This window comes from Miniopterus schreibersii (genome assembly GCF_964146895.1).
Source record: "Miniopterus schreibersii genome assembly, chromosome: 1".
Taxonomy (NCBI): Eukaryota; Metazoa; Chordata; class Mammalia; order Chiroptera; family Miniopteridae; genus Miniopterus; species Miniopterus schreibersii.
The window spans coordinates 163,193,572-163,217,117 of record NC_138101.1 but is presented as its reverse complement, the minus strand read 5'-3'; the positions used below and the strand labels follow the sequence as shown (position 1 = coordinate 163,217,117).

General features: G+C 42.9%; 1 protein-coding gene across 1 annotated transcript in view; it reads right to left on the bottom strand.

Moving 5' to 3' along the window:
* Positions 1–834: 834 nt before the first annotated feature.
* The window catches only part of IQCH (IQ motif containing H), a gene marked incomplete at both ends in the record, with an annotated part of 175,289 nt that continues 152,577 nt past the window's right edge, over positions 835–23,546 (bottom strand). Inside the window, 4 exons of the mRNA XM_081126407.1 lie at positions 835–939; positions 6,908–7,016; positions 10,426–10,487; positions 16,015–16,137. Coding sequence (XP_080982533.1) covers positions 835–939; positions 6,908–7,016; positions 10,426–10,487; positions 16,015–16,137 — 399 coding nt within the window. The remainder of the gene's footprint in view (positions 940–6,907; positions 7,017–10,425; positions 10,488–16,014; positions 16,138–23,546) is intronic.

The window sequence follows — 23,546 nt, the reverse complement described above, 5'->3', positions numbered from 1 at the left end:
CACCCTTTGTTAAAGCTGAATATTTTGCACAGTTACGAAGCAAATGCTGAGAGTTGGTGTCAGCACTGCATGATTTCAACAATTCGCCCTTTAAAAGACACTGTTGAATTAAGCTTGTAAAAATCCTGCTGTATTCAATGGAGAACCAGAGAATACAAATGTTTGTTCAAGCTAGAGGGCTCGAGTTACACTGTATCTTAAACTAAGAGCAGATACTGCCACCTAGATAAATTCGCATGCTTTGGTGAACTAAATGTTGGCTTACCTTACTTTTTGAAAAATAGCAATAACAAGCAATAGTGGCGTTGGCACAATAAAAATACAATGAATGATAAAAGGTTACTTTAAAAATTCATACAAGATGTAATTTTCTTTCAAAGAAGACATTTTTGTTTTGCCAAATATCAACGATTAAGCCTTTAATTTTTTAAACGCAGAAGACAAATTACTATTAGAAATAAGAGGAGGAAAACTTTATAAAACATTAAAAACAAAATCTCCATTATCCTGAAGTTTAGAAAGAAGTAGTTGCAGAAATGATGTAAGACTTGTACGTTTCTTGTTAGATATTTTCCCCTGAGTTTGGAAAGAGGACAAGATTGTTCAACACTCTCAAGTGAAACCACAAATAGGTTTTGGTTTAATAAGTAAAATAAGATCACTTAAAAGAGCATTACATTATAATCTGGGCTGATGCACTTCCTAGCAAACAAAGCAAGATAACTTCCTCCCCCACTCTTTCATTCCTAACATTAAAAGAAATGTTGCCTTTTCTTGGCTCTAGATTGGAATCCAGAATCAGTAGTGTATTCCAGGATCATTCACTTATCAGGTTTACAGACGTAGTCTTTTATCATCTTTAGACTGTAGCTCTTCTTCAAATTGCATTTTGTTTTCCTCTGTTACTCCTAGAATGACTTCAGTATCACCAATGAAGGTCTGTACATGAACAAGAAAAATAATATTCATTACTTAAACACCTCTTGCAATGCCCCCTGTCCCCTCCCTTCCAATCATTTGTTCCGTTTTGGGATTAAGTATGGTTTAGACCACCTCTACTCAAAGTGTGCTCCGCCAACCAGCACCCATCTACAAATTGCTGGTTATCAGTCTTGATGAAATGAGTACCAAAACTGTTAAGTAAGAACTTGGAAACATTTATAGAAATTTTAATGTCTATTAAATGTAATAATGAAAAAAGTGGGCCTCTATTTTGTACATCTTTAATTTTTCATTTCTTTTTTCTAATAATTCATTTTTGTGGTGTTTTACAAAAGTATTGGTCCACAATAGGTCAGAAAAAACCCTCACAAAAAATAGGTCCTTCGCTACAGATAATCTGAGAGTAACTGCTCTAGTCACCCTAAAATGATGTCTAGTGGGATGATGGGAATATTTATTTCTATTGGTTTCTCGGAGAAAACTGGCACCTTTCCCTTTTATTTTTAGTTATTTTTTTATTGAAGTAGAATTCACATGCCATAAAATCCACCCTTATGAAGTGTACAATTCAGTGGTTCTTAGTATATTCACGAGCAACTGTCACTACTATGTAATTCCAGAATATTTTCACCACCCCAAATAAAAATTCCAGATGCATTAGCAACCATTCTGCATTTCCCCTCCCCTAGCTCCTGGCAACCACTAATCTACTTTCTGTCTCTATGGAATAGTCAAAATAATTTTGAAAAATACTCCACAAAGTTAGTGGACTCACACTTCTCAATTTTAAAACTTACTACAAAGCTACAGTGATCAATTAACACAGTGCAGCGCTGGAATATGAATAGACCTATAGTTCATGGGGATAGAACCAAGAGTCCAAAATAAACCCATACATTTATAGTCAACAGATTTTCAACACGGGTACCAGAAATAATTCAATGGAGAAAGAATAGTCTTTTTAACAAACGGTGCTTTTTCTGAATCACCTTCCATTTTTATTTAGCCTTTACTTTGCTAGTATCCTTGTTGCTAAACTGAAAATATTGCCCAGCCGGGCGTGGCTCAGGGGTTAAGCGTCGACCTAGGATCCAGGCAATCAGGGTTCGATTCCAGGTCAGGGCACATGCCCGGGTTGCGGGCTGCGGCCGATCAATGACTCTCTCATCATTGATGTTTCTGTCTCTCTCTCTCCTTCTCCTTTCCTCTCTCTGAAATCAATAAAGATATATTTAAAGTAAATAAATAAATAAACTGAAAATATTTATTAGAATGTCATGAGGACAAGAAACAGAAAATACTACCCAAAATGAATCTATTTCACTTTTCAAGTTTTTGTTATTATTCTTATTTTGTTGAAATGTAATGTTTTTCCTTTAGACCTTCTAGCAAGAGTAAAAATATCAAGATGATAATGATTCACACGAGAAGGCTAGAAACCATGAGCTATTTAACCTCTAATTTAGAACATCTGACTTGATAATTTTGAAAGCCAGACAAAGGGCAGGTAAATGGTCTTCATTATGTCATTGGTAGTTGGCTCTGCCAACCTCAAGTCCAAGGTCAGAGTCTACTAAATCTGTGTGGTTTTGGGGATAAACCGTCTGTCATAGTATGCCCAGGCTGCTATAACAACATACCTTAGACTGGGTGGCTTAAATAGCAGAAGTTTATCTCTCACAGTTCTGGAGGCTGAAAAGTCCAAGGTCAAGGTGCCAGCCATTTCAGTTCCTGGCTTGCAGACAACCATGTTTTTGATGTATCCTCACATGATGAGGAGAGAGAGTAAGCTCTCTGGTCTCTCTTAAAAGGGCACTAATCCCATCATTCTCAAATTACCTTCATGACCTCATTTAAACATAATTCCCAATCATCTCCATAATACTGTCACATTGGGGGTCAATGCTTCAACAGGTGGACTTTGAGAGGAAAAATTAAGTCCATAGCACCATCTGATTCTGATTATTAGCTATATATATATAATTTATTGTTGAAAGTATTACAGGTGTCCCAATTTCCCCCCCCCCAATTGACCCCCTCCAATTGCCTCCCACCCCCTCCCCAGGCCTTCACCCCGTTATTGACTGTGTCCATGGGTTATGCATATATGCATGTAACTTCTTTGGTTAATCTCTTCCCACTCCCCACCCCCCTTCCCTCTTTCTCTTGAAATATGATCATCTGTTGCATGTGTCAATGTCTCTGGACCTATTTAGTTTGTCACATTCTTTGTTCATTAGCTTCTTCTTAAAGAAGACCCTTCACCATTTCCTGTAGTGCTGGTCTGGTGGTGATGAACTCCTTTAGCTTTTGCTTGTCTGAGAAGCTCTTTATCTGATCTTCACTTCTAAGTGATAGCTTTGCCGGGTAGAGTAATCTTGGTTGTAGCTCCATGTTTTTCATCACTTTGAATATTTCTTGCCACTCCCTTCTGATCTGTAAAGTTTCTGTTGAGAAATCAGCTGACAGTTGTATGGGGGCTCCCTTGTAGGTAACTAATTGCTTTACTCTTGCTGCTTTTAAGATCCTCTCTTTGTCTTTAACCTTTGGATTTTAATTCTGATGTGTCTTGCTGTGGGCCTCTTTGGGTTCCTCTTGTTTGGGACCCTCTGTGCTTCCTGGACTTGTAAGTCTATTTCTTTCCCCACATAGGGGAAGTTTTCTGTAATTATTTTTTCAAATAGGTTTTCAATTTCTTGCTCTCTTTCCTCTCCTTCTGGCACCCCAATGATACAAATGTTGGGCCACTTGAAGTTGTCCCAGAGACTCCTTATACTATCTTCATATTTCTGGATTTTTTTTGCTCTTCTGGCTGGGTGTTTTTTGTTTCTTCATGTTTCAAGTTGCTGATTTGATTCTCAGCATCCTCTACTCTACTGTTGATTCCCTGTAAATTATTCTTTATTTCAGTTCATGTAGTCTTCATTTCTGATAGGTCTTAGTTGTTTCTGATGGTCTCAGTTGTTTTCGTAATACTCTTACTAATATCCTTGAGCATCCTTATAACCATTATTCTGAACTCTGTATCTGTTAGCTTGCTTGGGTCTATTTCATTTAGTTCCTTTTCTAGAGATTTCTTCTGTTCTTTCCTTTGTGACATGTTTCTTTGCCTCCACATTTTGGCTGCTTCCTGGTGTTTGTTTCTGTGTATTAGGTAGAGCTGCTATGTCTCCTGGAATTTGTAGAGTGGCTTTGTGTAGTAGGTGTCCTGTCGGGTCCAATGGCTCAGCCTCTCCAGTCACCTGAGGTGGGCCTTCTAGGTGCTCCCCTGTGTGGGCTGTGTGCTCTGTCCTGTTGTAGTTGAGCCTTGGTTGCTGTTGGCATCCCTGGGAGGAATTGACCCCCAGGCCAATCAGCTGTGAGGACCAGCTGCAACTACAGCCAAAGAGCTGCTGTGCTGGAAACACCCCTATGGAGCAAGATTTACTTCAGTGGAGCTTTGGTGTTTACCAAGTTTGCCCCTTGAGTGTGTCACTTGTGAATGTGGTAGGGTTGTAATCCAGCATGGTTGAGTCTGACCACCAGGTGCACTGTCTCTGGGGCCTCCTGGGAGGTGCAAAGTCAGTCTCTGCCTGAGCCTTGCCCAGGGCCACCCAGCATGAGCTACACAGCAAACCATAGCTGGCTGCTACTTGTGCTGGGCTTGGAGGTGTCCAGGAGAGGCCAAGCTATGAGCCAATGCAGGCTGCTGCTAGTGCCAGGCCAGGGGCCACTTATCAAGACATATGGGGCATGTTGAGGCCAGCTGCTGCTTGTTTGAGAGATTTTAGGAAAATCTCAAGCATGAGGCTCGAGAGGCCACTTGCGTAGCAAAGCCCCTGGAAATGGCCTGGATGAACTGCAGGTGGGGAGGGGCGGGGCCTCCGGGAATCACGGGGCGGGACCAAAGGTGAGAGTCAGGTGCTGGCGATTCAAATATGGCGCCTGCCTGCCGGCTGTGTGGGGGGAGGACTCGCCAAAGGAGCCATGGCCTCTGCCAGCTCTTCTGCCTGGGAGGAAGCTGTCCTTCCACCTCTTGCCGCGATTTCAGGCAGGTTAGTTCCTCCCCGAGTGTCCCGGGTCCTTTCAGGCCGCTGCCCGGTGCTGGGCTCAGAGGGAGCGTCCGAGTGAGTCCGTGCGCGGGCCCTTTAAGAGGAGCTGCTGGGGCTCCCGCAGCCTCCGCGACCCTCAGGGACAGTCCCCGCTGGTTTCACAGCCTGAGGTGTGGGGACGTCTCTTCCCAGCCCTGGAGCCCTGGGTTGGGGGCCTGCTGTGGGGCTGGGACCCCTCACTCCTCCGGGAAACTTCCACCGCCGAGATTCCCTCCTGGGTTTAACCCAAGGCACCGGGTGTGGGTTGGCATCAGTCTCTGAGATTCAGCCCCGATCCGCCAGCATCTCCGCCCCTCCTACGGTCTCGGTGCCGCTTCAGCTCCCTGGTTGTAGGGTTTCTGCTCAGCCAGATCTCAGGAGGCTCTGAGTGACGGTGGTTCTGTATTTTAGTTGTAATTTTGATGTGGTTGCGGGAGGCGGCGGGTGCAGCTGTTACCTACGCTGCCATCTTGTTTCCTCCCCGACCCCTTTGCCGCTATATATATTTTTTTATTAACTATATTTTGACAGACTAAACTGATCATGTGCAGACAGTCTCAGAATTTTGTGCGTAGCAGTAAAGACAAAATGATGCTAGCTTGCAGTAACTTAGAATATAAATGATGAGCATAGATCCTTTAGGGCCAGTGAAAGTTGATGCAACACTGGGCCAATTTTTAATTAAATCTTTTCAGTCATGTTGTGGGAAAAGTAATAGTCAATTTTGCAACTCATAAAATCCCATTGAAGAGTACAGCATTATTATCATCATCACCGTTACCAGAGGGACCAGGCTCTAGCTCAAGGGAAAAACCATTCAAAAATCATACTCTTATCAAGTTTTTGTTGGGCTTTCCATTTAAGAGAAAAATGACATGTGGGTTCCGATCGAGTCCTTTGAGTTATTTGACCCACTCAAACATGATGAAGGCTCAGGCTGGAAACCAGATGGAAACCTTGATAGTCAATACCTAGTGTTCTTTCTGTTCAGCTGGTATTTTAAAAGCTCTTCTACAGGTCTTGCTCCTGTTTCCTAGAGTTTAGTGACATCTAGTCAATTATACATGACTGGATTATCTGACCAACATCTTTTTTTTTTTTTTAAACATATTTCAGTTTTTTGAATCTTTTTTAAAAAAATATGTCTTCATTGATTTCAGAGAGAGGAAGGAAGAGGGAGAGAGAGAGATAGAAATATCAGTGATGAGAGAGTCATTGATCTGCTGCCTCCTGCACGCCCCTGACTGGGGATCAAGCCCGCAACCCGGACATGCGCCCTGGCCGGGAATCGAACCACTATCTCCTGGATCCTAGGTCGATGCTTAACTGCTCAGGTACTCTGGCCAGGCTGAACCAACATCTTTAAAGGCCATTTGAAAGCTTCAAAATTCAGTGATGAAACGTTCTACCCCACTTTGGAGAAACAGGGCTCACTATGTGCTGAGGTTTTCTTCTGCTTCTCCCTAAACACCTGTCCTTCCTGCCTCGGGACTTCCCTGCCCTAGAAGCCTGGGCTTGCCAGGAATCCCTAGCCAGACATTGAAATGGAGATAGATTAAATTCAGGATTTTTGGCTGGGACAGTCTCTGTTTTGGCTCCACTGTGATGTTTTAATTTTACCTTCAACATCAGAAAGCCCTGTTGTATTGTAAGCCTGAGTTTGGAAATGGTAGCAAGTTAAAATAAATCTACTATATTTCAAAGAAAAAGTTTCAAGCTATTAAATTTAACTAACAGGTTCAGTGAGAACCTTACAATATTGACCCTGCACACTGTAAAAAATGTACTGCTTATAATAATAAAAAAGTGGTTTAGCACTTGTTTACAATACAGCATGAGGTATTTCAGCCCTTGTGTAGAAATCAACCAGGATCGTTAGTTAATTAACACCTCACCTTAAAATTGGTCTTGCCTTGCATATTAGGTGCTGATATTTCTTGATGGATGATGAAGAGATTGCGAGCAAAGGTCATGAGGACCCCCTGGAGATCCTCACCGATTGTTCTGTTAATGATATCCAAACAAATGAGTTTACCAACGATTCCCCTCACATGCTTAAAAACAATCACCCTCTCATTTGTGCCTGTCTGGTGATGGAATTTAATGAGTATTTTCAATCTCACAAGGTGGCAATCTTCGGGGAGATATGAAAGATGAGGCTCCATTTTAGCTTGTCAACAAAAAGGATTTGTGTAATAAATATTTTTTATTAATCAACTTAGCAGAATACAGGAATAGATTCAGTGATTCCTAGCAAAAGGCTACCACTGAGTGAGGACAGCAGTATTATTAGCTCATTTCAGAAATTGTTTAACTTAGTTTAATAGAATTGCTGCTAAGTGTAATTCATGCCTAACAATTTCCTTGTCTGCGGAGACATTTGCACCTCAGTATTATTTTCTACCTCATGTGTACAGGTGACTCCTGCTTCTTATAAGTGCACCAGCCATAATTCCTCCCTTTCATCTTACGCCCAAGAAAGCACAACCAGATGCAAGTGAGAATCTCAGTGATAATCTTCAATCCTATCAAATACTCAGTAAAACTAAATCAGCAAACTTGCACAAGTAGCAAAGCAACTCACAATAGGCCAAAAATCTCCACATTCCATAAGAGGGTTCCAGGGTGGCCACACAATAGAGTCATTGTGGGGTAGTGAACAGAACACTAGATTCAAGATCAGGAGACACAATCTACTGTGTGACCCCAGTGAGTCACGTCCTCTCTCTAAGCCTCAGTTTCCCTTCTATGTTATGAAGGTCAGTTGGTGCGACAATCCTCCCTTGCTCTTCCACAGTCGTTCCCTGCAGTGAGGGGTTAGAGTAGGACAGATAGAAAACAGTAGACAAAGCTCTAGGAGTCTTTCCGGAGGACCACATCAACAGTGTCCCCTGTGTAGGATGTGTGAGTAGCAATAACCATCTAGAAGGTGCACCAACAGGACTATTTCTACCAAAGCTACTCTGCCTGCAGGACAAGGCCTCCTCGCCTGAAATCTCAGGGGCACGTGGAGGCACAGCTGGGTGGGTTCCTCCGGGTCCAATTATTCATTCTGTAGGTTTCATCATCAAGTCAACCTGCTGCTTGGTCAGTTTGATAATTGGGGGTTTCCTTTTTCGCAAAACAGTCTCTTCCAACCCCTAAATTCTGTGGTTTTCTTCTCGCTTGGTTCCTTTAGTACCCACCTGGATAGAGCTTCTTAGGGAGCTTCAGGAACTCTGCCTCGGTCCTGTTAACACTATCCTTGTGTCGTCCCATGAAGGATGTTCCTGTCCTGTTCCTGAGTGTCAGCTTCTGCTGATGGGCTCCCTTTATGCCATCCCTTTGCCACCCTGGGTCTCTAAAAGCGGCCTCCTCTTTGAGCCATACGGTCTTGCTCTCTCCACCTTGCCCTCAGGCTGGCCTTTTACCCTTTGTAGTTGGAACATTCCTGGCTGATGCTGCTTCTTGGGATGACCTCCAGGCACCTGAACCCTGTTTTTCGCTTGCCTGGCTGTTTGCCCCCCACCAAACGGCACTTGCCACCCTTCTCCCAGCCATGCATCAGGGTTTGTCTAGTTCCAGTCCCAGCCCGGCTTGTCCTTTTCAGTCTACCTTTCGTGCCAGCCACTGCCTGGTGAGGCAGAGTTCATGTCTCTGTGTTCTGACTTCTAGTTCCTGTACTTAACCAACCCATTGTCCAAATTCCTGAGCTTAGAAATGTTCTTAGACCTTGAACCTTTCCTGCTTAATTAGAATCATAACTATACAAATTTCTTATTCCCCAGCTTGCCAACTTCAAATCCAGCTGAATGCTGGGTTCTCCCAGTCCCCGTAGCTGCCTGGTGGCCTATGTCCTCCTATAGCCCTGGACATCAAAGTGACACGTTTGGAGGGAGTGTAACAGGAAGAATTTCATCTCTGGCGTTCTGGCTACTGGTAAGCTGCTGCTCCCCTTTCCTGGCTTATCAGGACTTAATGTGCTAAGCCATTGACGTTGCCTGTTACAACTGATTATACTTTGGTAAAACAAAGGACTGTATTTGGATCAGGAATTGAGACCTGTCCTGTGTGCATCTTTGCCTGTTTTCATGTGCACCACTGGGGACCAGTGTCTAGGAGAGAGCATCTGAGGAGAAACTGAGGCTGTTCAGGAACATTGATACTTAATAGAGGAATGGGCTCTTACTTGGTCAGATTTTTATGAGACCAGATCTGTGTGTGTGTGTGTGTGTGTGTGTGTGTGTGTGTGTTTCAACATGAGGTCACACTGCTGTAGATGTTATAAGGAGAGACATATAGGGTAGAAATGGTTTCCCAATAAATTAGGATGACTTAAAGGCACCAAATAACCGCATTCTAAGATACGACATAAGACAGAATTCAAGATGGTGGCTCTAAAGTCCTGAGTCCTAGATGAAGAGATACCTTTGCTAACCCTCCAATATTCCCTGAAAAGGAATTTGCAGGAAATAGAGAAGCTTCCTGAGCCTGCCAGCAGGATTCTTCTAGGCACACGTGGATCTCGAGAAGACTGCACCACGGCCAAAACTGGGCCTGAGGAGTGACCACAGACTCTGCCTTTTGGGGTGCATCTTGCCAAAGGCACGAAAACACTTTTCTAAGTATGCCAGCAAGCCCTTCCACATTACATCTGAGCCGGTCATCACCGGTCAGATTTGTTGTGTGTGTGCGTTTGAGTGTAGTATGTTGTTGAAACTAGCCTCTTACTCATCAATCTGGATAATTAATAATCAATTATATTTATGAACCCCCAGTGACACATCTAAAGTCATTTTATGAAATGTTTGAAGATTTAAATAAGATAGACTTCCAATAAATCAGCATGCTGATTTTAAAAAAAAACCCTCATATGCCCTGGCCTGTTTGCTCAGTGGTTAGAGTGCTGGCCTGTGGACTGAAGGGTCCTGGATTCGATTCCAGCCAAGGGTGCGTATCTCAGTTGCAGTTTCAATCCCCGGTCAGGGTGCATGTGGGAGGCAACCAATTGGTGTGTCTCTCTCACATCGATGTTTTTCTCTCTCTCCCCCTTCCATTCTCTGAAAAGCAATGGAAAAATATTCCTTTAAAAAAAATAAAAAATAAAAATTAAAAAACCCTCATAGACAGATAACAGTATGGTGATTACCAGAGGGAAATGGGGGTGAGGAGAGGCGGGAGAGGGTAAAGGAGGGATAAATGGTGATGGAAGGAGACTTGACTTGGGGTAGGGAACACACAATACAATACACAGAGGATGTATTATAGAATTGTACACCTTAAACTTATATAATTTTACTAACCAATGTAACCCCAATAAATTCATTTTTAAAAAGATAAAAAAAAAAAAAAAAGCGTGAGAAGCGTCATACTTGTTTGTTGGTGTAGCCTATATTCTTAGCTTATACATCTCATAGACATACTTCATACTCACAACATTCCCAACCTGTCTCTCCTCAGGTGTTCATATAATATGAAAACAGTTCCTTGTCTGTCCTATAAAATATGCACGGGGAGAAAAGAAATAGCATATTATATTGAAAGCAAAGTAAAGAAAATGTACTGCACTAAGACCACTAAGACAGATTTGAATTAAAGTCTAAAGCTACCTGTAAATATTGTGAGAAGCACATTTGGAAAGACTGTCTCCAGAATATGGAGTAGATATATTCTAGGATAGTGTGTTTTCTTAAACTGAGATATAATTTACATATAACATTGCATAAATTTAAGGTGTACGACATGTTCCTTTGATACATTTATATATTGCAATATGATTACCACTGTGGCTTTAGCTAAGACCTCTATCACATCACATAATTATTTCTTTTTTGCAGTGAGAATATTTAAGATCTAGTCTTTTAGCAATTTTGAAGTATGTAACACAGTATGGTTGACTATAATCACTACGCTGTGCATTAGACCTCTGGAACTTAATCTTCTAGTTGCAAGTTTGTACCCTTTAACAATATATCTCCAACTCTAACCTCCCCACCACCCCCGCTAAACCCCATTCTCCTCTCTGTTTCTATAGGTTTGGCGTTTTAGATTCCACATATAAGTAACATCATATAATATTTGTCTTTGTCTGGCTTATCTCATTTAGCATAATGTGCCAAAGGTCCATCCATGTTGTCCCAAATGGCAGGATTTCCTTCTTCCCATGGCTGAATAATATTCATATGTATGTGTGTGTGTGTGTAATATCTTCCATTCATCATCAATGGACACATAAGTTGTTTCCATATCTTAGCTATTTTGAATAACACTGCAATGAACATAGAGGTGCAGCTATCTCTTCGAGATGGTGATTTTGTTTCTTTTGGGCAGACACCCAGAAGTGGAATTGCTGGGTCATATGTAGTTGTATTTTTAATTTTTTGAGGACCCTCCACAGTGGCTGAAGCAACTGACATTTGCACCAATAGAGCACAGGGTTGCCTTTCTCCGCATCTTTACCAGCACTTGTTATCTCTTGTCTAGGACAAGGTGTTTTTTGAAATTAGATCCTCAGAATACCTGCATCAGAATCATCTAGTGTGTTTGTTAAAATGCATTTTCATGGGCATCATCCAAGCTCAGGATCATTGCGAGGGAGTCTGCCTTTTAGCTCACTTCCAATGTAAAGCCCTGCCTGAGCATTTGCACTTCATGAAGCTCCCCACTCAGGTCATTCTAATGGGCAGCCAGGGTTGAGAACCTCTGACGAATTGATCTGTAAGGTGTCCCACATCCTTTACTGTGCTGTCCAATGTGGTAGTCAAGAGCCACATGGGACTACTGAGAGCTTGAAATACTTTTTTTTTTTAATACTTAAAAAAAAAAAAAAAATATATATATATATATATATCTTTATTGATTTCAGAGAGAGGAAGGGAGAGGGAGAGAGAGAGAGATAGAAACATCAATGATGAGAGAGTCATTGATCGGCTGCCTCCTGCATGACCCCGACTGGGGACTGAGCCTGCAACCCGGGCATGTGCCCTGACCGGGAATACAAACCACGATCTCCTGGTTCCTAGGCCGATGCTCAGTGGCTGAGCCACTCCCGTCTGGGCGAGTACTTGAAATATTAATCATTGAAACTGAGATCTGCTGTAGCTTTCAAAGACTTAGTACAAAAAAGTAAATTATCTCAATAAATTTTTTTTTTTTTACTAATTCCATATTGAAATGATAATATTAGTTTTCTGTTTGGGGAGCATCCTTTCCTTGATACTAATTTCTGAATTAATCAAGTAGGCTGGGTTATGCTGCAGTAATGAAAAAAATGAACCCCAAACAATTCTTAGTTGTTTATAAAAACGAAAGCATGGTTTGTGCTCATGCTCCGTTTCCCATGTGGGTTGGCATGGATTTCCGGTCGCTGTTGGGACGCTTGGGGACCCAGGCTGAAGGAAGCTCCGTCTCAATGTGCTTCCATGGTTTCTAAGGCAGGAAAAACCATGGCAGCTCACGGAGTGGCCTGAAAGGCTCCCGGATAGAAAGGATATACAGCCCTTCTGCTCATATTTCACTGGCCAAACCAAGTTGCAGCGCCCGCCCCGCTTCAGGGAGAGGGCCGAGGAAGCCTCGTTTTGCTGTGTGCCCGGAAGGAGGAGGATCAGAATGTCTTGAAGGGTTCTCCTGATTGTCACCATGCCCATGTCCCGACCTCAGGAGCTGACTGCGCTGCTGGTGGAGCTATTTAGGACCATGGCACACTGCCCATGTGTGTGTGAGGCCAGCCCTGCCCCACACGGTCGCAGGCAGTAAACTTGACACTTCACTCCACATGGCTTTCATGGAAACTTTATTTCATTAGGAAACCAGTGGGGGTATTTGGTAGCATTGCAGAAATACCAAGCACGAGATCCACCAAGCTGGTTACAAACCCAGCAACACTTCCTTCCAATATTCAGCAGGGAAAAAGAAACTCCTAGGGCGGTCTCATTTCCCGTTTGGTTTTTCCCTGAGATTTTGGACATGAGACATCGTTTGAAATTCTGTGATAATAATGGGAAGGAAAACATAAACCCGAGAATAAGGACTGTTAAGGGTTCTCCTTTTGGTAGCATTGACTGATACATTGTTAATGTTGCTTCTCTTTCTGGAAGGAGCACCCACATTAAATTCGACCAAGAGTGGAGCAGAGGTGACACTGATCTTTTTAGACTCAGCATAATCCAAGGAGGCAATACAAGTTTAGAGAAGTTAATTGTTAAACACAGCTTTTTTTCTTTTCTTTGGCAAGATAGAAATAGTCACTGTGGCTATGAAGGAGTTTGTGCTTCTTTAGCTAAGCAATACGTAAGGGGTACCTAGATGGAATATTTTATTTGAAATGGTTCCCAGGATTCTTGGATGGGTTGGTAACAATATTTTAGAATATAGATAGTCCTTAGGTCGGGGGAAAGGCACATAGGAGGCTGCTTGGTGTTTAACTTTATGGACAATTATTGATTCAAACGTCAGTTCCGTAGATCTTGGGCAAGAGCTCAAACTCTTTGAACCTACTTTCCTCAGTGTGATAGGGTAGACAGAATAGCTTTTTACAAGAGACACCAAGATTAAAGAGATAATGAAGTACTAGTGCTTAGCTCAGTGCCAGCGCATAGTAGGTGCTCTGTAAAGGCTGGTTCATCACCTGCCGGCCTAAGGTGGGCAAGTAAGAGAACAAGTGGACAGTTCTGCCCGGGGATGGACCCCAGGGCCTGAAAAGATGAGAACCCATCTCAGGAAAACTAGAGCAAGGATATTGTTGAAGAATTTCCAGATTTCCCAAGTAGTCACATGACTTTTTCTCACTTTAGATGTTTAGGAGTCGGTTGTTTTCTTCTCTCTTTCTTTTTGTACTTCTGTTGATTTGCTCTTTGTCTTTCTGTTTATCTCCTTCTCTTCATTTCTCAGAATGGATTCTCCCAGTCTCTGGATTCTCTCCTCTCTCTTTCCTTCTGCCACCCTTCTCTTCTTCATATGGTCCTATCACTCCATTGCCCTCAATCCACATTTCTCTTTCTCTCCCATTTCATCTCTCATCTTTTATAAGTTGTTCAGCACAGCTGACCTGGAGGCAGAGTTGTGTCTTCGGTGCCTCGCTGCCCCTTTCTGTAAGACTCCTCACCCTTAGTGGAACGTCTCCCTCTGCACCATCCACTGTTCCCCTGGGCCATGGCAGTCTGTTTCCTCTACTAAAATTTGTTCTTAGAAATGAATCTGATAAACTCAGAGCCACAAATCTATAAATAACATAAAATTTAGCCCTTTACTTTTCCCAGGAGTACTAGAACGTCAATCAAGCACAAAGCCCTTAGCCAAAGAAATAAATCTCTAATAATAATTTCAGGCAATAGAAAGTTATGGAGTATGTTTTCTTTCAGGCAGGACGCTTTCCCTGCCACATGTGTCTATTCATAGGGCTTGTCCTGCTTTGATATTTTAGAAGAAAATAAAACAAATAGATTCAGATAAAGCTAGAGTTAGAGTTAGCCACCTTCTGGTACATAGAAGTGTTTCAGTCTAATCGGTTTGGGGCTAAAAACTGTTTAATTCCAAAGGGATTGTGTTGAGCAGATGTAACAATTAATTTCAGGTAAATCAGTTCAATCTGGCTTTTCTCATTCTTTCTATATTTTACGTTTGATGCAATTTGCAAGAGAATATGAGCTCCATTATACGTGTTTGCAAATAGCATGAATCAATCTAACCGAAGGGCCTCATGCACCCTGACAGTGCCCTGCAGGGTCGTGGAGATCGCCAGTGTCAGTAGGGCCATTCTATTCACTGTTGGCCCTGAGCCTAAGGTCTGTATGCTTTCCAGGGACCTGTAAAAAGACTCGATCCCTGAAAAATTTATATTTGTTCTCAAGTATGAAAAATAAAAATTAATAAATGTAGAACAGAATATCTGCAAATCAAAACACTTGAACAATTGGTCATTGCCCAATTCTTATGTCATTATCTATAAATTACATTTAATGTGAGAGGTGACTATATTCTTAATAGGTTTGATGTGATGTGGGATGGGTCTTCCACAAGTAAAAGTGCAGGAGTCACTCAGACCTTGAATAGCCATCAGTGTCAGAGATTTGAAAATCTGAATCCAAGTGCAAAAACATGAAACCTTTTCTCAGAGTAACAGTCTCTAGACACAAAAATGGAGGTTCTGGTTTAGGTAGGAGATATTATATCTCGCCCCCATCCATCTACATTAAGGATGAAGCAGCTGGGCAGGGGGCATTAATATCACTGAAAATAGACCAAAAATGGGGGAAGTTGTTTTTATTAGAACTCCTTCTAGAAAGAAACTACTATTTGTAGGTAGAAGGATGCTATGAACTGAATTGCATGCCCCCTCCACCCAATTCACGTGTTGAAGCCCTAACCCCATGTGACTGTATTGGAAATGGAGTCTTTAAGGAGATGATTAAGGTTAAATGAGGTCGTAAGGTGGGGCCCTGTCCCAATAGAACTGGTGCACTTATAAAAGAGGTTACAGGGACACCAGAACTCTCTCTCTGCCATGTTAGGTAGGACACAGGAGAAAGTGGCCATCCACAAGCCAGGAAGAGATCCCTCACTAGGAACCCAACTGACCTGGTTTTCTTCTTGGGCTTCCCTGCCCCCAGAATTGTGAGAAATAAATTTCTGCTGTGGTGTTTGTTATGGCAGCCAGAGCAGACTAAGACAGCAGGGAGACATTGATAAGCAGCTTTGGGTGTGATCAAGGAGCTTATAAGGGCATGCTTCAGGTTCAAGAGATGGTCCCCCAAATTCCTGCTAAGTCTGGAGCTACAAAGCTTTTGCTTTACCAAGGTGGGTATGCAAGTTTGAGGACAGAGCTGAACTTCCCAGGAACAAGTGCCACCCCTGCGGAGCTGCCTTTCTACCCCTCCCTAAGCAGCACTCAGCCTTCCTCTAAACACATGTGAAACTAGTATTTAAAGAAGACCTGTTTGAAGAGGCCCCAGATTATTAGCTGCCTAGATCACCCACAGACCTATATTTATTTTGTCTAGCCTTGGCCAACTGTCACCCTTCATACCTCAATGTCATAACCAATGCCATGGGCCTTACACATCTGGAGAAAAACATAGTGGAAGATCAGTGAGAGATTTTCGTGTCTCAGCTGGGTGGTCATCACTGCATAGCGATTGGTTGCCTTCGACTAGAAAAAACCACAACTGAATGTAAGACTCTTATAAAGTATTTAAATAAACGTTTGATTTTAGGATAGTTGTAGATTAATAGAAAGTTACAAAGATAATACAGAGAGTTCCTGTTTACCCCATATTCAGTCCCATTGTTAACATCTTACATTGATGTGGTACATTTGTCAAAACTAAGAAGCCAAATCGCTACATTACTATCATCTTAAGTCCATACTGTTTCGATTTTATTAGTTTTCCCCTACCCCCTTTTTTTTGTTCTAGGATCCCATCCAGGGAAATACATTATATTTAGTCATCATGTTTCTTTAGGTTCTTCTGGACTGGAACAGTTTTTCAGACTTTCCTTGTTTTTGATGATCCTGACAGTTTTGAGGAGTCCTGTTCAGCTATTTTGTAAAATGCCCTTCACTTTGGGTTTGTCCGATGTTTCTGCCATAATTAGAATGGGGTAATGTGCTTCTAAGAGGACTATGTAGGGGAACTGCGCTCCTCATCACCTCCTATCAAGGGTACCGTAGGCTGGTCCTGGTCTGGCTGAGGTAGTTTTTGCCAGGTTTCTCACTGCAGATAGACTTTCTCCCCTTTCCATATTGCGCTCTTTGGAATCAAGTCAACTAAGCATAGTCCACCTCCTTGAGAGGACTAACGTTAGGATTGTTATTTCAACTGCTTTCTTTGTTTGGGAAACTGCTATTTATCTTTGCCTATCAGTGGGAGCTATCCCAAAGAGACTAGTTACAGTAGGCCTAAAGTATTTCAATCATAACATTTTCTAAAAACATTTAAAATTTAATATGTACAAAAGAAAAGTATTGGATCCTGGCGGTTGGTTCTGTAGCATATCCTTTGTGAGATGTGATATTTGCCTTTGACAATCAGCTATGTTTGACCTTGGATAACTGGAAACTTGGAGAATGGCAAACAGGGCCATGGCCAAGCTTTGGGCATAGAAAGTGAAGGAGCCTGGCCCAGATTTTGAACTTTGGGGACCCTCAAGGGCTGGGAAATCAGGTGCCTGCCCTAGTGCAGTGCTTGGAATAGAAGGAAAAAGAAATGCTGTTGATCCCCAGTTGGCTGCAAGGATCATAAGATCTGATACTATCCATTGTGACACCTCACACTTTCCATCTTTGGGATCACACAGGGGAACTGAGGCTGACTGAGTGCCCAGCAGAGACTGAACATCACCCCCACACACACTCACACACACAAACACTCACACATTTCATGTTCACCTTTTGAGACATATCTCCCCCACACATTGTTTCTTTGACCTTTATGTAAAGTATTATATCTGATGGTCACGTTATCAGTACTATTAATGAAACCTGCTCTTCCCATGGGCAAGCAGAGTTCGCATCTATGAAAACATTGGGCTCTCAGGCGCATGCATCTTGAGTTGTGTGCCTCCGTTGGTCTTGTTTCATTTGTAGCCATTGGGAATTTTCTTTTTACAAGAGAAAACCTGTTTGAGCCTCATGTCTCACAACTGTACTTGTTACCACCTGACCTATTGTGAGTTGTTCCCCTCCTGTCCCCCTTAATGGGCAGAGGCTTTCTGAGAGCAGGCTGGGCATGTTGCGAGCACAGAACAGGCAATCCGTGTTTTATGAAAGACAGAAAGAAAGAATGGATAAATTAAATATAGTAAGTGGACAGCATCTCCCTCTGACTTGAGACCTCGAAGGGCATAATTTGGAGGACTTCCAGTTAATGAATGCTTTGGGGCAGAAGCAGGTGGCTCACAAAGCCCAGAGGTCAGTCACACCATCCCTAGAGAATGACAACTCAGGGCAGTCACTCCAGACCCTGACCTCAGAGGACATCCTTAGGAAGGGGGTGTGGCTCTGGTGGACCTGTCGGGAATTAGCGTGGAATAACCAGCTACAGGAAGTTCTGGCTCAGTCACTGGGGAAATTCTGGTCACGAGGCCCGCTCGCCCTGCCATGCCAGGCCGTGCCAGGCCGTGCCAGGCCGTGCCAGGCCGTGCCATGCTCCTGCCTGCACAATGAAGGCCCAGAAGCCTGAGCTTTTGTATACGAAAGTGAACTGTAAATACTCTGGAATTCCATTGTGGTTACTGAGCATGTAATTGCATGGTAATTACCATGAATTCACAAGATAATTCCAAGGTTATTTTTGTCTTCTAAACTTGTCTTATGCCGCCATAGTATATAAACTAGTAAATACGAGATCAGGCCCTAGTCAGCGAGCGAGAGAGGTAGGCAGGCATCTGGTAGCAGGATCCAGTTCAATGCTGTTTATCTTGGCTCTAAACCATGCAGAAGAGCTCAGTGCCCAGTATTTCTGGATAGCAAGTAAGGACAGGCTGTCTCAAGGTTTCTTCCTCTCTACAGAGATAGACTGCAGTTCCCCCTCCTCCTAGACCTTGGCTTGTGAGTCATAAGGAATCTGAAAGAAAAGCCAGGACATTTGGTATATGTCTCCAAACTGCCTCTTCTTTGTCCAGACTTTCCTCACCTGGAGGGCTGCTTCTCCCTCCGTGGGGGTGGGGTGCTCGCAGAGCTCTGTAGCAGGAAGGCCCCATGGAGTCAGACTGACTGAGGTTCACGTTCGGACTAGGCCACCCACTCTGTGTGTGGTCTTGAATCTGTCATTTAACTTCTCTGACCTCTGATGATTAGGTAAGCATCTAGCACAGTTCCTGGCCCCTGCTAAGTGGTAGCTACTAATTTTTTTGCTGTTTCTTTGAAAGCATCTACAGGGTCTGGAGCATTTTGGACCTATACTAAATGTAACTTTCCAGGCTGGTCCTTTCCCCGCTGGCCCCTGGGATTGTGAGCGTCACCACCAGATTGGTTGTTCCCTGAACCCAGGTTGGTCAATGCTCAGAACTCTTCATGTGTCCTACTTGCCTCCAAGACAGTCCGCGTGCCTGTCTTGGCGGGCAGGCTCCCCCAAGCTCAGCGGGCTGCTCCAGCCACTTCCCTTACTCTCCACTTCCCAGCTTCTCTGCCTCAGCCCAGCAGGCCCGTTGCCATCTCCTGAAAGAACCACGGGCTCTCTTTGCTTCTGTTCGTTCTCCCTCCTCGCCGCTTAGTGACTGTCCTCATCTAAGGATGGACAAAGTTCTCTGGTGTTAATAACGTGTTCCCTGCCCCCACCAGTCCACAGTAGTTTTTCCTAAGAACTTTAGCAGCAGGTTGTGGGGCTGCTGCTCAAATGGCACTTAAATGAGGGCTTGGGCTTCTCTTTGTGTGTGCGCTATTTTATATTACTTTTCAAATCTTCAAGGACAGGGAGTTTGTTAAATGTCTTTGTACCCCTAATGCTTGGTGAAATTCCTGGCATATATTAAGTGCTTAGTAATTGTGTAATTATAATGCTAATAAAGATGAACATACATGATAAATGTACTTTTTTAAAGACTTAACCAACTCTGTTTTTCTATAAGAAAAAGCTGATGGTGATCTCGGGTTGTCTTTTATCCAGCCCAGTAGCACAGGTGACAGTGTTGTTGTGAGGTTTAGGTGAGTACATAAAGACCTGGGAACAGTGCCTGGCACAAAGTAATCGCTCAAAAAATGTTAGTTCATTATTATTTGTTAATTAAAATAATTTCACAAATAAGGGAAATTATTTAAAATAAAAACTGACCAACTGACGAATAAACCTTTTAATTAGAAAGGGACTTGGCTCAGAAGACCTGGACTATGCCACTTACTTAACTTTATGACCTTGGGCAGGTCACTTGACTTTGCACGGCCTTAGTTTCCTAATCTGTAAAATGGATGCGATGAGCCCTGACTTCTTTATTTCTCGAGGCTATCATGGGGGTCAAATATACTCAGGTCTGTTTAAAGTATAAAAGCATGATACAAAGAGAAATCATCATTTTAATTTTTTTAATTTTTTAAAAATATATCTTTATTGACTTCAGAGAGAGAGAGAGAGAGAAACATCAATGATGAGAGAGTCATTGATCGGCTGCAGCCCGCAACCGGGGCATGTGCCCTGACCGGGAATCAAACCCTGATTGCCCGGATCCTAGGTCAATGCTCATCTGCTGAGCCACGCCTGGCTGGGCGAGAAATCATCATTTTTAAAAGACTGATTTGTATAATCTACTCTCTTCAGATGCTGTACAGTCTGCCAAGGACATCACGACCTATGTGGATTTTATAGTATCAGAAGACTCCTCCATGACCACCTGGCCTGTTCAGTGCTCACCGAGTCTCAGCCTAGCTCAGAGCAGAGTAGAATCAAATGGATAAAGGCAACATGCATGGAAACAACCTCATCACACGGGTACATGCAGCCTCTTTTGGAAGAAGAGTTTTCTCTGTGGCCCAACCAAATACTCCTTCAGGGATAAACTTAAGCTCTACTCGGGGGCTGGATCATTGACGCTCAGCCAATGTCAGGCAGGTAGGATAGCAAAATGGTCAGACATAGGCTTTAAAGTCTGACAGGCCTGGGCTTAAATCTTGGCTCCCACACTTGTTTGCTGAGTGACCTTCCATAAGTTGCTTAACATCTCTTAACCTCAGTCTTCTTATCCAAAAGTAAACATAATAACAGCACCTGCCTCACATATAGGTTGTATAAAGATTCATGTAAAGCACTTAAAGTACCCTGCGTGGGGTCAAGGCTTGATACATTGTGGGTGTTATGATCATATTATTATACACATTATAGTTACCTGCTGACCTGTCTGTGTTCTCTAATAAAGTTGGGGCTCTTTGCTACTCATCCTTGGAGCCTCTGGGCTTAGTAGAGTGTCTGACACATAGTAGTTATTGAGTAAATACCTGCTGAATTTACTTCTAGTTGATTCTTGGGGAAAGTATTAAATGATAACTAAGGTAATTGCTGATGAGGACCTAGGATGTGACCTCTCACAACATTATTATTCAACATTATTCTAAAAGATTCTGCAAGAAAAATACCTTTTAATGGGAGGCTGGGATATGGAGGGATGGGCCCTTCCTGTGTCCCCTTACAGGACATCTCTCCCTGCCCCCAGCACCCCACTGTACACAAGGCTGCTGGGCCAGGCTTGGTATAGAGCCCCATTTTCCAGGCCCCATAAATCAAATCCCTCAAGAGACCTTGGGGGCCACTTAGCCCTCCCTTATTTTACAAATGAGGAAGCTGAGGCAGATTGGGTGTCAGAATTCATGACCCTTGACTCCTGACAAAGTTCCCACTGGCCACATTTGGAATGTGTGGGATTCCAGAGGTTAACCTTTCCTAGTAAAACAAGGGGGAAAACAGAAGACAAAACATTGTCGGAAGAAGTCTAGTTTTATTAAACTACCTTTCTAAATCACAATCTAACAAGAATGCTTCAAGCCAAAGAAAGGGAGCTGGAAATACTCCTTTTCACTGGAGAATATAATTTTGCTTCAGCCACAATTTAAATCGATTTAGTTCTGAGCACCAGCACTTGAAGTGTGGAGCATATTCTATTTTCGCCGTGATACTTGTTTTGACAGTGATGCATTTCAGTTGACATAGTTGAAATCCTTATGCAATAAATCTCTGCCTGAAAATTAATCATGTTTATAATATTCTGAGAATTAATAACACCCATTGCTCAAATCATTAACTTAAAAAAGGAGCTTCCAAAATCTGTTCTCGGCAGTAAGGGACCACGAATAAATGAATGTTTGATAAAATAATCCAAGTAGCAGTTTAACAAGCGTAAACTTGAATGCGGCTGCAGGAACACAGAACTATTGTTTAAGGGTTGGCAGAGGCTGATGAGGTTCTTATTTCAGTTGCGGAGCCGGCATCCACATGCATAATGAACTGCTCTCTGAATTATTAATGTGCTGCTTATTTAGCCTCATCTGTCTAGAAGATAATGTATCCTAACTCTAATGAGTGATTGGTTTTGTACATAATTACAGTAGCAGCAGCAGTGGGGGAAATGTGTGCCTTCAAAGGAAGAATTCTAAAAATGAAGTCATCACATAAACTTTGTTGTTGCTGCATTCTATCAAAATCAAACCCGGAGCACTGGAGAATTCATAATAAATTACAGGAGACAGAATCATTATTAACATCATAATTTAACACAAAAGGTTTTACTTAATCATTCATTACAGATCATGTGCTGTTAAAAATGCTTATAAATGACTTGGGTTGTTTTAAGATGTCTGCAAAGATGGTCCCTTCTGGCCACTCACCAGCTGGGGTGTGGAGGGGCCACAGAGAGAGAGGAGGTGTAACGACAGGTAGGAAAGGGTAAGGATTTATGCCTATTCTGACAAAATTATTAATTAAAGTTTAAAAGTTGTTAGGCGACTACTTTTCATTTCTAAAATACGCACCTCTGGGACTCATCCGGTCTTGTTTCTGAATCAGTTGGTTATTTATTGAGGACACTGGATGAGAAACCCATGCACCTGGCCTACACAGATCTAAATGATGCTTTGCCACCTGTTTCTGACATGGGACAACAGCTCTTCTTAGAGTCCAGAAAAGTTTTTGCCTCCCCCTGCAGAGCATGTTACTTAGAGGAACCGGCCCAAACGAAGCATTTTCCAGGCGTTCGTTCTGGATGCGCCCTCATTGTGGTTTCATCTGTGCGGTTCCTTTTCCTTCAGTCTTCAAAGGGGCTGTCAACTGACTGATCGTAAACCTGACAGCATCACGGTCTATTCACACGTGTCCAGGAAGCTTCAGTTTGTCAATGGTTCTGTGGTTGCGAGTGTGCATGCTTCTTTTAGAAATCACCTATCACGGCCCTGGCCCGGTAGCTCAGGTGGTCAGAGCATCATCCCGGTATGCCAAGGTTGCAGGTTCGATCCTCGATCAGGGCACATACAAGAATCAACCAATGAATGCATGAATAAGTGGAACAACAAATTGATGTCCCTTCCTTTCTCTCTCTCTCTCTTTAGAATCAATAAAGAAAAAAGAAAATCGCCTATCACTGTAAGTACTCTTGCATGGGAGCACATGCGTGCACACACACACACACACACACACACACACACACACACACACGCACAGTGGCACCCAGGTGAGAACGCTCATTTATTTTCCTAAAACCAAAGGCACTTTCAATTTGCCCCCACATCAGGAAACCTGTGTAGCTTTTCTTCGGTGGTTGTGGAGGCATTTGAATTATTGAAGATCGTAATGCTTCCCTTGTGAGTGCAGGCAATTCCTAAAAGTGTTTAAGACTCTTGATCACAGGAGAATTCCCATATGTTGCCTGTAGCTAGGATTGAAGCCTATAGGCAAGATGGGGAAAATGAGAGAGTGCTTCTAATTCTGAGTACAACTCTGCCTATAGCCTTCTGAGGCAGCCTACTTAAACGCAGCGAACTGTCTTTGCGCGTCTCCTGTTGAATACTAACGCAGCTTCCAGCTCCATTTTAGACACGTCATGGGGTCAGGTTCGCTAGGTCAGAGGGACGCGTTTCACTGC